Below are 13,829 nucleotides of genomic sequence, written 5' to 3' on the forward strand. Positions count from 1 at the left end.
CTTGACCTTAATCCTAAGCTAACTATGAACTCTTGTTTATTTAGGATTATCCTTAAATTTTCATGGGTGAGAGTTGGCTCAATAGCGTTGGCTTAATAAGCATCCTATTTCAGGGGTAAGATCGAGTAGATGGTTGGGAACATAGGGTGCAAGATGAAATTCACTCCTTCCTGCTTTTAGGGATAGTAGTGAGGTTGTTCCCTTAAGTGCTGACTCCGGGTCTTGAACAAGGGGCCCCACCCTCTCATTGTCCCAAGAGGGACGGTTTAGTAATTGGATCACAAAGCAATTGTTCATTAGAGGATCAATGAGACTTAAGGAGCAAGATGTAATCTCGTGGGTAAAACAACTTTTGACCCAGCCATTATTACGAACAACCTGTGAACGGTTAACTTACTAATCATGGTTATATCGAGTGAACAAAATATATCTACAGAAAGGGGAGTGCAACTATTGGGCTTTAGTGGAGTGACTCGGTAGTTAACGAATGATGGTTAATTAGGTTAAAAAGTTTAGCCAGTTAATCTCAGATTGTTGGAGTCCATGATCTGTAGGTCCATAAGGTCCCTCTACTAGCTCATATTCCGCTAAACCTTAGAATAGTGTGACAAACGAATTTGAAGTGTTCGAATGCGATTTTTGGAGCAAAGTGTTAAATATATACGATATATTTAATCTAATGTTTAATTATGAATCAAACATAAAGAGAGAGAAAATATGAGATATTTAAATAAGATTTAAATATCAAGATTTTGAATAGGGATTAGTGTTGGATTTAATATTAAATTAAATTAATTAAATTATTTATTTAATTAATTAATATTAATTTAATTTTAAAATTAATTATTAAAATTAATTTTGAATTAAATGGAATATTCTTTCTCTTTATTCTTAATTTAATTGCATGCTTATTCTTTGAAATTAACCTAATTAGAGTACTTTAGATCAATTTTTCTTCTACTGCGCATGTGTTTATTCCATCAATTGGTATCAGAGTATGCTTAAAGTATTCAATTTTGGTTATTTTTTACATATGGTAGATATTGATTCATGTGATGAATGTTTGTGTGCTAATGTGGACAATTTCGATTTTGGCATCCAAATTTTCTCTTGGATTGTAATAATTATTGTAATTGCCCGATGTTTTATGGGCTTTAACATGTTGTGAAGGGTCTGTAAATTTACTAGAGTCATTAGAGTCATTTTTAGGCTATAATTGCTCAGTTCCGTCAAAGTGGACAACTTCAAACTTGGTGAAGAAAAGCTCACAGACTTGAAAGCTGCTCTTAGACCTGGTTTTAACCCAATAACCCGACCTAGAGTGGCGCCTAACTCGTGAGGTGATGCTGATGCGTATAGGCACTCTAGACCCGACCTGCGATCCGTTCGACCCGCTTCAGCGCCTGCGCCCAGCTCCACCTGCGTCAGTATCCACTTTAGCTTTTAGCTAGCTTAGGATGCCAAAAACAATTCATTTTAGTGTGTTTATTTAATTATGCATTGTGAATATATGAATTAAATAATTTATCTATTGTGTGTATATTGTATGCCATGTAGATTTAAAATCTCACCATAGGATAAGCATGTAGCATGCATTGTAAGTATATTATAAGTGTTATAATGTATAATATGCATGTGTTCGGAAGTGCATACTGAGATAGTTCCGTGAACTTCTGCTTGTATTCAGCTACCGATATCGATCCCTGAACTAACTTGAGAAACTCATCTCTCTTAGTCTCCCTAAATAAGCTAGGATAATATTTTTCCTAAAAAATTTCTCTAAATTCTGGCTAAGTCATAGGTTCAGATCGGCTTCTTCTGGCGTCTACGATCTTCCACCATTTCTCAGCTCCTTTATGTAGTAGAAATATAGCTAGCCCAATCTTACGGTCATTTGGACATCTCATCACGCTAAAGCATTTCTCAATCAAATCAAACCAGACCTCAGCGTCTCCTGAATCCGTAGCGCCTTCAAATGTTGTTGCACCTAAGGCTTTGAGCCTCTCAATACCGTACCTCTTTTATGGGTCTACCTGTAAGGACCCTACACTCGCTGCCAACCTCTAAGCGATCCTATCAAAGATTATTTCCTCTAACTGAGGATCTGCTCCCACTTGCGGGGTATTCGATTCACATTTCGAAGTTGTTTCTTGGACTACTGGACTTTTACCTCTCCTTCTACTTGAATCTGGATCCCTTCTAATTTTGGGATATCTAATGATAAGGTCAAGATCCCCATCTGCCATCTACTTGCTCTGCTTGCCACTTCTTCTTGGCATTCTTACCTAATTATAAAGGTGTAGGATTGTATCAACAACAGCGGAAGCACAAGGATCATCTAAGCACTCAAATTCACTAATTTTAGCAAAATATAAAGCATGCTTCTGTAGAAAAAAGTGGGTTTCAAGACATACTTTTTGTAAAACTTCTTCAAAGCTCCTTCTCTAACTGCTTTCTTCTCCATATCTTGTTGCAAACCACCTCAAGATCTTCCTCACTATTCTCTTGGTGCTCTAGATTGAGTGTGAAACTCAAAACAAGCTTGAATCAAGGGATGAAAGAGAAAAGCTCACTATAGCAACCTTGTTGAAGAACCCTTTCTTCAACCTGAATTTTCTCTAAAATTCTCTATTGACTGCATGCCCGATTTTCTCTTCAATCTCTTCATTATATTGCAGATCAACATGCAAAGAGAAGAGTTGCATGAGTTGCAGCTCATGCTTGGAGAAGACAAGGCCAAGATTTTACTTCATGTGTGAGCTACTTCGGTGATGGATAATGGAAAAACTCTTTTTTCCATTTTGTGTGTTTTTGGTTTTCCAATTTTCCAATTTTATCTAAAAATCAAAATTTGATTTTATAAAATCTATTTTGATTTTTTAAAATGAAAATTTAATTAATTTCATAAATTAATTATTAAATAAAACTTAATTAATTTAATATCAAATATTAAATTAATTTTAACACATATCCATCTTTATATATTTAAATATATAAATTCTCCTATTCCATTAATTCTAAAATTAAACATATAATTATATCTCATATAATTACTAATTTCCTTAATTCTAATTTGAACGTTTCAAATTAACTTATCATTCTATTCTAGAGCTAGTCCGTTACGAGCTAGTAGGGGGACCTCGCGGACCTACAGATCATGGGCTCCAACGATCCGAGATTAATTGGCTAAACCCATTAGACCAAATTAATCCCCATTCGTTAACTAATGGGTCACTCTACTAAAGCCCATAGTTGCACTACCCTCACTGTAGATATATTATATCTACATGATTTAACCATAATCAGCAAGTCGACCCTTCACAGGTTGTACGTAATAACGGCTGGGTCAAATATCTGTTTTACCCCCGAGATTACGTCTTATTCCTCAAGTCCTTACTAATCCTCTAATGAACAACTGGTTTGTGATCCAATCACCAAACCAAACTCTCTCATCCCAGTGAGAGGGTGGTGCCTCTTATTCAAGACCTGGATTCAGTACTTGAGAGAACAACCTTTCTCCTATCCCTAAATTAGGTAGGCATGAACTCCGTCTTGCACCCTATGTCCCCAGCTATCTATCCAGTCCTACTCCTGAAATGGGAGTCTTATTGAGTCGACGCTGTTAAGCCAACCCTCAACTATGTAAATCTAAGGGCAATCCCAAATAAACAAGAGTTCATAGTTAGCTCAGGATTAAGATCGAGTTACCTAGGTCATCTAGGTGAAATAGTCAGTCTTAAACAGTAAACAACGTTATAAAGTAAGAGTGACTTATTTTTTGGTCCTGATCTTATGCAAACTCATTGCATAGGACGCCCCCACTCCTCTGGTCATAACATGTACGAATTAGGATCACATCATATGTAGCATTTTATAACTCTTTGTAACAACTACAGAGTAGGCCGCATCCAATGGTGTTACTAGAATAAGGTACCCAAACTCATTCATGTACCACAGATCATTTTGACTATTTACTCGAACCCGATCCACTCTTATGTCTCCACATAAAGTTCAAGTACTTATAGAATAGTCATGGGTCTTAGTTTATTGGATTTAGACTTTCATACAATTTATGAGATCAATAACAAGTATATTGATAACAGAAAATGTTTATTATTTTACAAACTGCGAGTTTTTAGGACATAAAATCCAACAAAAAGAGAGTGTGACAACATAGTTACCAACCCTTTATGTGGCACTTACTGCCTAACTGACCTATTTAGGAACCCTGAACATCTAAATGACAATCAAGAACTAACATAACTCTAAACATTAAGACAACCTTAGGGTACCATTCATAGAAACTTATAATATGGACATACAGAAGCAAGGTTTAGTGGATCCTACACACTCAAAACTAGTCCCTACTATGCAACAAGTGTGTACAAACATTTACAAAGTAACCACCTATGTTTCCTTCAACTAATCTTTAAGTGGCAGAGCAGTAGCGCAATTAACTTCTGGGGAGATGACCGCTACCTGGAAAGGAAAACATTTAAAAAAAACGGGTGAGCTACTAGCCCAGTGAGTGATTAAATTTAAAAACGTAAGTACCATGCTTAAAACTGGAAGCGAGGACTGAATGCTGTAAACTGTAAATTGAAACTTTGCCAAGCAAACATTTACATAAAACCTTTTAAACGTAACATGTCTGGAAATATAACTAAACTAATACTAGGTTGAGAAAGGGAACTCTTTTGTCCAACTCTCATTATAACCTAGGCTAAGGTGTGGACCCTTGTCATCACCTTACAACTAATCTTCATGTGAAGGAGAGACCCTTTTACTCAGCCCTCCATGCTAAACCTTTACACTTATCATACGTGCATGTATATCTAACCTAGATCCTGTTGTCAAGGATCATAACTAAAACTAAGCTCAGATACCTCCTCCTAGTACTTCAATATTGAGTTGTTCATACATCATAACATTCATGAAAACTTTGTTTCTAACACATGCTTATAACATTAAAAGCTCATTAACTGAAATCATACTTTATATCCTTATAACCTAGCATGCATCGAGCTCATCATAACTTTTAAGTAAATATCTCCATTAACAAGCTTACTCAAACATTGTATCATAGAACATAACAACTAATGCATGCTTCATATAATTAAGTACTTTATATGTTAGAACCTCTCTCCTTTAAAATTAATATGTGATAGCATCATTTCTAGACTTGGTTTGCTTGGAAAACTTGCTTTAGAATAAGTTAGCATGAGAATAACTTTTAACTAAAACATTCAAGACATTTATAAAACGTTCATAGTCACTTATAGCCTTGGTCAATCCTTCTAGGGTGTATAAGCTTCTTCTATTGGTGTCAACCCTGAGCACATAACAAAATACTTTAGCTACTAGCTATGGTCTCCCTTTTGAGTCTAACTTCCATAATAAACTCATAATCTTTCTAACATAAACGCCAACTCTACTAGGTGTTGAACACTTCGACAAAATTTTAGAAATCATGTTTGGCTAGGTGGCAGTCTCACACATCACCATCGTATGTGCCAAATGTATCGCCTCAGCCATATCTCAATGCACAGATTGCTCCTATGCATCTAGGTCTTCAGCAAATGCCCACACACCTCATCGTATGGCCCAACGCATAGGCTAGCCCTTGCGCCAATTGCACAACCTATGCGCCCAACTTGATGCACATCAATGCATATTTCTTCTCTTGGTGTCTAAGTCACTTATGATCCCCTACACAACCCTATGCTTAGCCTAAGGCGTGCTAATGCTTGCTACTTCCCATGCTCGTGCGTTCATCTTAGAGCTGTCAACTTATTCATCCCAAGCAGCTGCCTGCTTGTTAAAAAATTCCAGATTCAACTTATAATTTAAATAACTCAATTTGCAAACCTTTTCTCAAGAAATTTCATTCTACAAACTTGTTTAGAATTGTCTTAGAAAGCTTACTTTAAACTTTGAGCTTAGATTTCTTCATGGTTTGCCCAGAAACCTTGGCTCTGGATTACTTGAGAGCTCGACCTTCTTGCAACTCCTTCAAATTCTCAGCTCGTTCTCGTTAGATTCTTCTTCCAGCAGTCCTACCTTATCAACTAGACTCATTCATCTTTTAGATGGCCTTGGAATCTCCTCAATTTCTCGAGTAGTTTGCTTAAAACAAGCTTTTGAAATCAGCTCTTCTATTTATACTTAATCCTACATGCTAAACTTTCTTTACTAGGCTGCCACCTCCACCTCTACTTAGGTTTAATAAACCTAACCATGACAACTGGCCACTTTAAACGGCGGTCTAAGCTGATCATCTTCCTTTGGTCACCAACGCAAGCCTCCTTTTGGTCCTTCAGCTAGCTTCAATGCACAACAGCCCCACAATGCATGCCATCCCAATGATGTATGCCTTATGACCAATGCTTGTGCCATCTCATGCCTCATTCAACATCTTGCTTAAGGCTGACACCTTGGCCTCTTGGCCTATAATACCAACATATCACCTAGCTCCTAGCCTCACAAGAGCTGCGCATCCCTTCATCATCGCATGTCAAGCCTTTGACCATTGCATAACACCTAGCTAACACTCAAGTCATCGCCTCATCATGCTCACCCCCAAGGCTTTGCCTTGCCATTGCACCTCTTAGTTCCCTAACCTCGCAAAACTTGATCATCGCATGCCCCTTATCAAAGCATGACAATTCCTTAACTATCGTCCAACAACCAGCTTAATGTCCATGCCAACGCCTCAAGCCACGCCTTGCTTAACATCGCATAGCCTACAATCGCACGCCTTAACCCACACCTAGCGCCTTGCGCCTATACTCGCGCAACCCCTTTGGCCGCATGCCGCTCTCAGCCATTGCATGCCTTGCCTAAGGACAATGCTTCACAACCTTTCGCCTAGGGCCTTGCTTTGCAGCATGCACAAGCTTGTGCATTATCCTCTCATGGCCTTTGACTAGTGTATCCTCCATGCTAACGCATGACACCATACTCAGCCAACACTTAGCCTAAAAATTAACCTCTTCTTCCACGCTTACCATGCAATCTACTAACCTCCACTGAGCATAGCTTTTGCCCACAAGGACTTATGCACCTATGCATTACCGCCAAGCTATCCAAGAATAAGTCTTTCAACATTTAGAATTTTCTTCCCTCATTCTTCTTATCCCTTTTAATATTTCCCTATAACCTTATCTTAACAACACCTTAATCTTAATTAACATACTTATTATCTACATAAGTAGGGAAACTAGGGTTTGGGGTTTACACTTAAGGTACAATAGGTAACTACAATGGTAAAACGGTAATTTGACCCAGTTGTAATTACGAATAATTTGTGAATGGTTGACTTATAAAATATAGTTAATTCAATGGACACATAAATATACTGCAGTTTATAGAAGTGCAACTATGGGTCTTTAGTGGAGTGCCTCATAGTTAATGAAGGTCGATTAATTAATTAAACTCTATTAAAAAGTTTAATTAATTAATCTCAAATTATTGAAGCTTATAAATGTAGGTCCATAAGGTCCCTCTACTATCTGACAATATATTAAACAAGAAAATTAAGTATTGAAAGAATTAAAATGTTCAAATTGATTAAGGGAATTAATTGTATATGATATATTATAATATAAAGTTAATTTTGAATAAGATTCAAAATAAAAACTTTATAAGAATATTAATATGAATTGGATTCATATTGAAACTATAGATTAAGAAAGTATATGTATATTAGAATATGATCCATATATGTATTAAATTAAATATATGATATTTAATAAGTCGATTAATTTAGTTTAATTTAATTAATAAATTAAATTAATTAAACTAGTTAGATTTTATTAATTTTAATTAATAAATATACTATTAAATTTGATTTAATTAATATATTTATTTATTATTTATTAATTAAAAGAATAACTCCCTTATAAAGCAGGAGAATGGTGAGTGGGCAGTCGTAACTTCCATCACGTTGTTGGAAAACCTATCTGTATTTATGAAAGAGTTATACATTTTGTATATTTTTTTTCATAGAAGAATCCAACTCACAAGCTCTCTCAATAACTCTCTGCAAAAAAGAAAAAGTAATACAAAAAAAAGTTCTATGTGTTTTTGTTCTCCCTATCTTTTGACAAATGATCTCATTATCCTTTTGTTCCAAGAAAATAGTAGAGAAGGTCTTTGGTCGTGTTCCTGTTTTGCTCGTGACACCAAATTTTGGGAGAAGATCCTAGGGAAATAGTTTTACAAAGGTATAGTTCTTTTTCCTATTTAATCTTTTAGAAAAGCATGCTTAGCTTGGATGTTTTCTGTTTCCATTCTGTATTTATTCTATGACAAGAATTGGGCAACAAGCAATTAAACACTTCCGCTATGAGATTCAATCCCTTCATTCATGTTTTTCCACTTTTTATAATGCATAAATTTGGGATGCCACAAGTTGCAATATTAAGTGATCCCACTTTTCTCCTTTTTCTTTTTTTTTTTTTTTCTTTTTCTTTTCTTCTATCTTTTCTCTTTTTCTCTTTTTTTTTTTCTTTTTCTTTTCTTCTCTCTTCAACAACCTCCCACGTGCCATCTTACGGTTGGTCCAAGTTTACCACATCACTGTCATGTTATCAAGCACATCAAAATTTATTTCCAATCTTCTTTTACTAATATATTTTTCATTTGAACTTCGATTCAAACAATTCAAGACGTATTGGAATCATATTTTTTAACTCTATAAAATAAATACTTTGAAACACTAAAAATCACTAGTACCATAACTTGAGTTTGTTGTCATCAAAATACTTAGTTTGATTGAAGCCCTAAAGTTAACAAGTCATTTGAATTAAGGCACCATTTCTGCACATATGATGTCGTGGTTGTTGAAATAATAATATGATTACATTTACCCTAACACATTACTTTAATTTTTTTGATCAATTCATGATTTAATATAGTATCACAACACAAATGTCATATATAGAAATATGCCTAATGTGCTAAAGTGAGTTTGACTATGTGGTATTGACATGTAGTCAAAAGTTCAAACTCCACTCCTATAGTTGTAACTAAAAAAAAAAAAAGCCTAATATTATTTTCTCTTCTATTAATATTCATTTCTACTCAGAGCTAGTTGCATAAATAGAATTCAAACCCAAAATAATAGAATATGTAGTACAAGGATAAAATGATTGAATATATATAACAAAAAATGGTAAAAGACCAAAATGATGGAATGTACATGTACGCAGCGGAAGCAATCAGAATCAATAAGCACTCTAATTACACTTAATTTGAGTTCTAAAAGCATGCATGAAAAACACTTTTCAAAGAATAGGGTTTCATAACTTGTTCCTTTGAAGAAATTTACTAAATCCAAACTGCTCTCCATGAATTTGAGCTTCAACTCAATAGTAGACCACTAAGAGTGTCTTCTCTACTATTCTTCAACTTGGATATGAGTGGTGGAACTCATAATTGAGATCAATTAGGTGAAGGAGGGTAAGGGTTTTTTAAGAGAAAACCAGATTTTTGAAATTCAAGTTGCATGATCCCTCTTCAATTCAAAATTGAAGCTTTTATGTATCTAATACATATAAGCACTAAGTTATTATGCTGATTGACACTTCAAAGTCTACTAATCAAGTGGGATAAGTGTTCAAATGTGGAGAAATCCCTGAACAACTCTAAAAAGTGGATTTTCCCACTATCTCAAAATCAATTTTCAATTTCTATTGATTTAATCTAAAATTAATTAAATACAAAATTCAATTTCTAAAATTTAACTTGAAATTTGAAATTTAATTTAATTTTAATTAATTAAACAAATTTAATATCATATATTAAATTAATTAAACATTATATCATACATGAATTCTATTCATGTAATTAATATTTAAATCAACATTTAAATATTTTAAACTCTCCAATTACGTTTAATTCCAATAAATTAAACGTTAGTTATATCAAATATAATCATCCAAACCCTAATTTGAAATTGAACAATCAAATTCAAATCCTAATTTAAAATTTGAACACTTCAAATTGAATTCCCAAATTGAATTTGAACGCTTCAAATTCATTCAATATACTAATCCAAGATTTATGAGCTAGTAGAGAGATCTTATGGACCTACAGCTCATGAGCTCTAACGATTTGAGACTAATTGGTTAAATACTTTAAACCAAATTAATCAATATTCGTTAACTACCAAGACACACCACTATAGCTTAGTAGTTGCACTCTCCTCATTGTAAATATATTTCTGTCCACTTGATTTAACCATAATTAGTAAGTTATCTTTCACAGGTTGTTCATATTTACAGCTAGGACAAAATTACCATTTTACCCTTGTAATACATCTTGCTTCTTAAGCTCCCACTGATCCTCTATTGAATAATTCGTTTATAATCCAACTAATAAATAACATCCCGTTTATAATCCAACTAATAAATAACATCCCTCTCGACCATGAGAGGGCGAGGTCCCTTTGTTCAAAACCATGAGTTAGTACTTAAGGGAACAACCTATCTGTTAACCTTAAATTGGGTAGGAGTGAATTCCATCTTGTAGAACTATGTCCCCAACTATCTATCCATCTCGACCATGAGAGGTTTATTAAGCAGTGCTGTTGAACTACTCTCACCTATGCAGATCAAAGGTAATCCCAAATAAACAAGAGTTCATAGTTAGCTCAGGATTAAGATCGAGTTACCTTAGATCATCAAATTTGAAATAGTCAATTTTAACAGTGAATGGTCATTATAAAAAAAAGTGACTATTTTGTAGTCCGGTCTTATGCAAACTCATTGCATAGGACGCCCCCGCTCCACATATCACTACATGAACGAATCAGGATCACTTCGTTTGTAGTACTTTACAATAAATTGTAACAATTAAAGAGTGGGTCGCATCCGATAGTATTACCAGAATAAGGTACCCAACTTTATTCATATACTATAGACTGTTTTGGTTATTTACTTGAACTTGATCCATTTTTATACCGCCACATGAATTTCAAGTATTCATGTAATAGTCATGGATCTTTATTTATTTGATTTAGTCTTTACAAGTGCAATTTACATATTCAATAACAGTTTTATCGAATAAATGTCAATAACATCTTTATTGATATAGAATAACAAAATTTCTATATCATTTTTTTTTTCTGAGGTGTTTCATGTTATATATATTCTTTCGAGTTTATTTTATTTATATTGGTTTGATTAGTTTTTCTTTTCATGTTAGTTTATTTAGTTTATGCTAACCCAATACCAAGATATTAGAGAGAGATGGAAAACAGTAAACTCTAGATATATTCCCCCAAGTGACGATTTGGATTACCTAAGTCACGGTCTTGTCCTAAGAAGTCGGTCAGTAAATTTTGGTACCGTTAACTAATTAATTAGTTAATTAACTACAATTATAATTAGCTTTAGTCGATTAATTGTAGTTATAGTCAATTAATTCAATATATCATGGATGAGAACAATGTAGTTTTAGTCTATAATGGTAAAAGTTTGTAGTTTATATTTTAACTAATTATAATTGATAGCCATTTTGGCTATTAAATCATGAAAAAGGTTAACTTATCAAACTAACACAAACTAAAGAAACTCAAAATAATAAATATAACATGAAACATCTCAGAAAAAAGTAAGAAAATGATTTCAAAATCTTATCAAATTTACCTGACTTTACTAATTTAAAATTTAAAAAGTATATTCCACACTTAAAAATAATCAAACAAAAAACAAAGTATTATCCAAATTCAAAACTCGAGTGGAAAAAAACAGACTAAAAAAAAGGAAAAAATTACGTTAAAAAGCAACTCAAAAACGTTTTCTTTTTAAAAAAACATTAATTCTAAATTTAGTTTTTAAAATAGAAATAAATTTATTTTGATTTTATGTAATATTTTATTGTTTTCAGAATCAGAACTTGCAACATTTTTAGAAACATTTCCCCAAAGAGTCTGTAGGCTGTGCTCGACCAGTTACGGCAAGACCTTATAAAAACCAACCCATCACACGTGCCCCCACCATCGTTTTTGCCTGCGTGACACTCTTGTAAAGATGGAGAAGGCTCCGTCGCCTTTGTTGTTGTTGCTGCTGCTCTCTTTTCTTGCCGTCATCTGCTCCGCCGTTGAGCCGGCTCCGATCACTGTGAAGCCCGATGTCGCTCCCGTGTCCATTCCAATCAACTACATCCAGGTCCGCGTTTCAACTCATATTATTCTCAACTGTCGCTTTTGTAATTTTCTTTCAACTTCTTTGTAATCTTCTTCTCTTTGTTTCTTTTGTGTTGCGAAGAAAGTCGGAAGCTGCTCTTACGATGTTACCGTAGTAACAAGCTGTGCATCTTCTTCATCTATCACTGGCGAAATCGGTATTCTGTTTGGAGATTCTCATGGAAATCAGGTTTTCTTTCTCTTCTGTCCCTTTCCCTTTTTCAGAGATGAAATTTCTGTCTGTTTGGAGATTAGAAATCATCAAGAATGTGAAATAGTAGGGGTTTTGAATTACGAACTTAGGGGTTTTCCTTTTCTTTACCTCTTTTTGAAATTAATTTTCCTGAATCCAAACAAGACTATGCGTTCTGTTTCTAATCTTACATTAGGATGATTTTCGCCAGAACAATAAACTTCACATTAGTTGTTAATCAAGCTATGAATATAAATAGATTAATCTTTTCCGATGGATTCTTGTTTTGTGTTTGATTGAATGATTTCACACATTGATAACAGATAATCGAGAAGAAATTGAGTAACGAAGACAAGGTGTTTGATAGTTGTAACACAGATAGCTTCGTGCTGAAGGATCGACCCTGCAGCGTCCAAATGAGTTACATGTATATCTATAAGGATGGGGCTGACGATTGGCTTCCGAACTCTGTTGAAATCTCTGGCTCTGGAATCAAACCCCTTCTGTTCATCTTCAAATCCTCCATCCCAAGAAACACTTGGTTTGGCTTTGATTTGCGCCAATTTCCTTTCCCATCGCCGCCCTCCTACGACCCGGCCCCTCCTCTTCCCTGGTTGTTTCCTCCTCCTTCTCCTCCTCCTTCTTTTCCCCTACTACCACCGCCGGAGCCAATTCTTCCACCGCCTCCTCCACCTGAGCCTGTTCTTCCACCAGTGCCTCCGTCTACTCCTCCATCGTCCTCCAGCAAGATCTCAGGTCACGCATGGGGTATGGTATCTGTGATTTTGGGATTGTTGACTGGCCTTCTGTGATTCTGCAGCAGCTGCTTGGTTTATGTAGTAGTTTATTGGTAGGTAGATTTTGTAGTGGTGGGTGGGTCATGGGTGATATTATGTTGAAGTTTCTTCCCCCATTTCGCACCATGTTGTAGGGATCTATGTAAGCTTTTTCAAAGCTTTGGTGAAACTTTATCTTTCTAGCTTGTATGGGAGTGGTGCAATTCTACAGCTACTGCTTGTTCTATGTGGCTGTTGGTTGAGAATGGTGGCTGTACGGTGGTGGGTGATGCTATATTTAATATTTCACATCCCCTTCTCCATCATGTCTAATGGTCTATGTAAGCTTCCAGAACTTTAATGAACTTTTTTTATGTTTTCACGTTTTCTGTTGCTTTTTCCATGATAGTGGGCTCAGCTTAATCTAACTAAGTTGTTCGGTGTTTTGTTTTGTTCTTTTTTTTTTTTTTAAAAAAAAAACAATGTGATGGGGATGTATTTTTTAAAAATTTTTTTTTTGACAAAGTACAAAAATCACAGTTGAAGTATAACGATTGTTACAACTACAACTTCAAATTTTCAATTATAGAAAATAAGTCTTTAAAAACTTTTATAAATGTTAAAATTAATTATAGAAATTAGACTCTCAAATGATAAAAATTAAACTCTT

At 34.6% G+C, this 13,829-nt stretch overlaps 1 protein-coding gene across 1 annotated transcript; it reads left to right on the forward strand.

The window, feature by feature from the left end:
• The first annotated feature begins 11,892 nt into the window (after positions 1–11,892).
• On the forward strand, positions 11,893–13,541 carry LOC120069721 (embryo-specific protein ATS3B-like). Its single transcript, XM_039021509.2, has 3 exons — positions 11,893–12,173; positions 12,273–12,380; positions 12,707–13,541. Exons 1-3 carry the CDS (start codon positions 12,036–12,038, stop codon positions 13,193–13,195), a joined length of 735 nt encoding a protein of 244 aa, XP_038877437.1. The 5' UTR covers positions 11,893–12,035; the 3' UTR covers positions 13,196–13,541.
• Positions 13,542–13,829: the final 288 nt, after the last annotated feature.

The sequence above is a fragment of the Benincasa hispida genome, chromosome 1 (assembly GCF_027475165.1).
Source record: "Benincasa hispida cultivar pf3 chromosome 1, pf3_genome.v1.1, whole genome shotgun sequence".
Taxonomy (NCBI): Eukaryota; Viridiplantae; Streptophyta; class Magnoliopsida; order Cucurbitales; family Cucurbitaceae; genus Benincasa; species Benincasa hispida.

Coding starts and splice junctions, on each gene's coding strand:
- LOC120069721 (XM_039021509.2), top strand. CDS start 12,036: ATGGAGAAGGCTCCGTCGCCTTTGTTGTTGTTGCTGCTGCTCTCTTTT. Junction 12,174..12,272: donor TTCCAATCAACTACATCCAG/GTCCGCGTTTCA, acceptor TGTGTTGCGAAG/AAAGTCGGAAGCTGCTCTTA. Junction 12,381..12,706: donor GAGATTCTCATGGAAATCAG/GTTTTCTTTCTC, acceptor CATTGATAACAG/ATAATCGAGAAGAAATTGAG.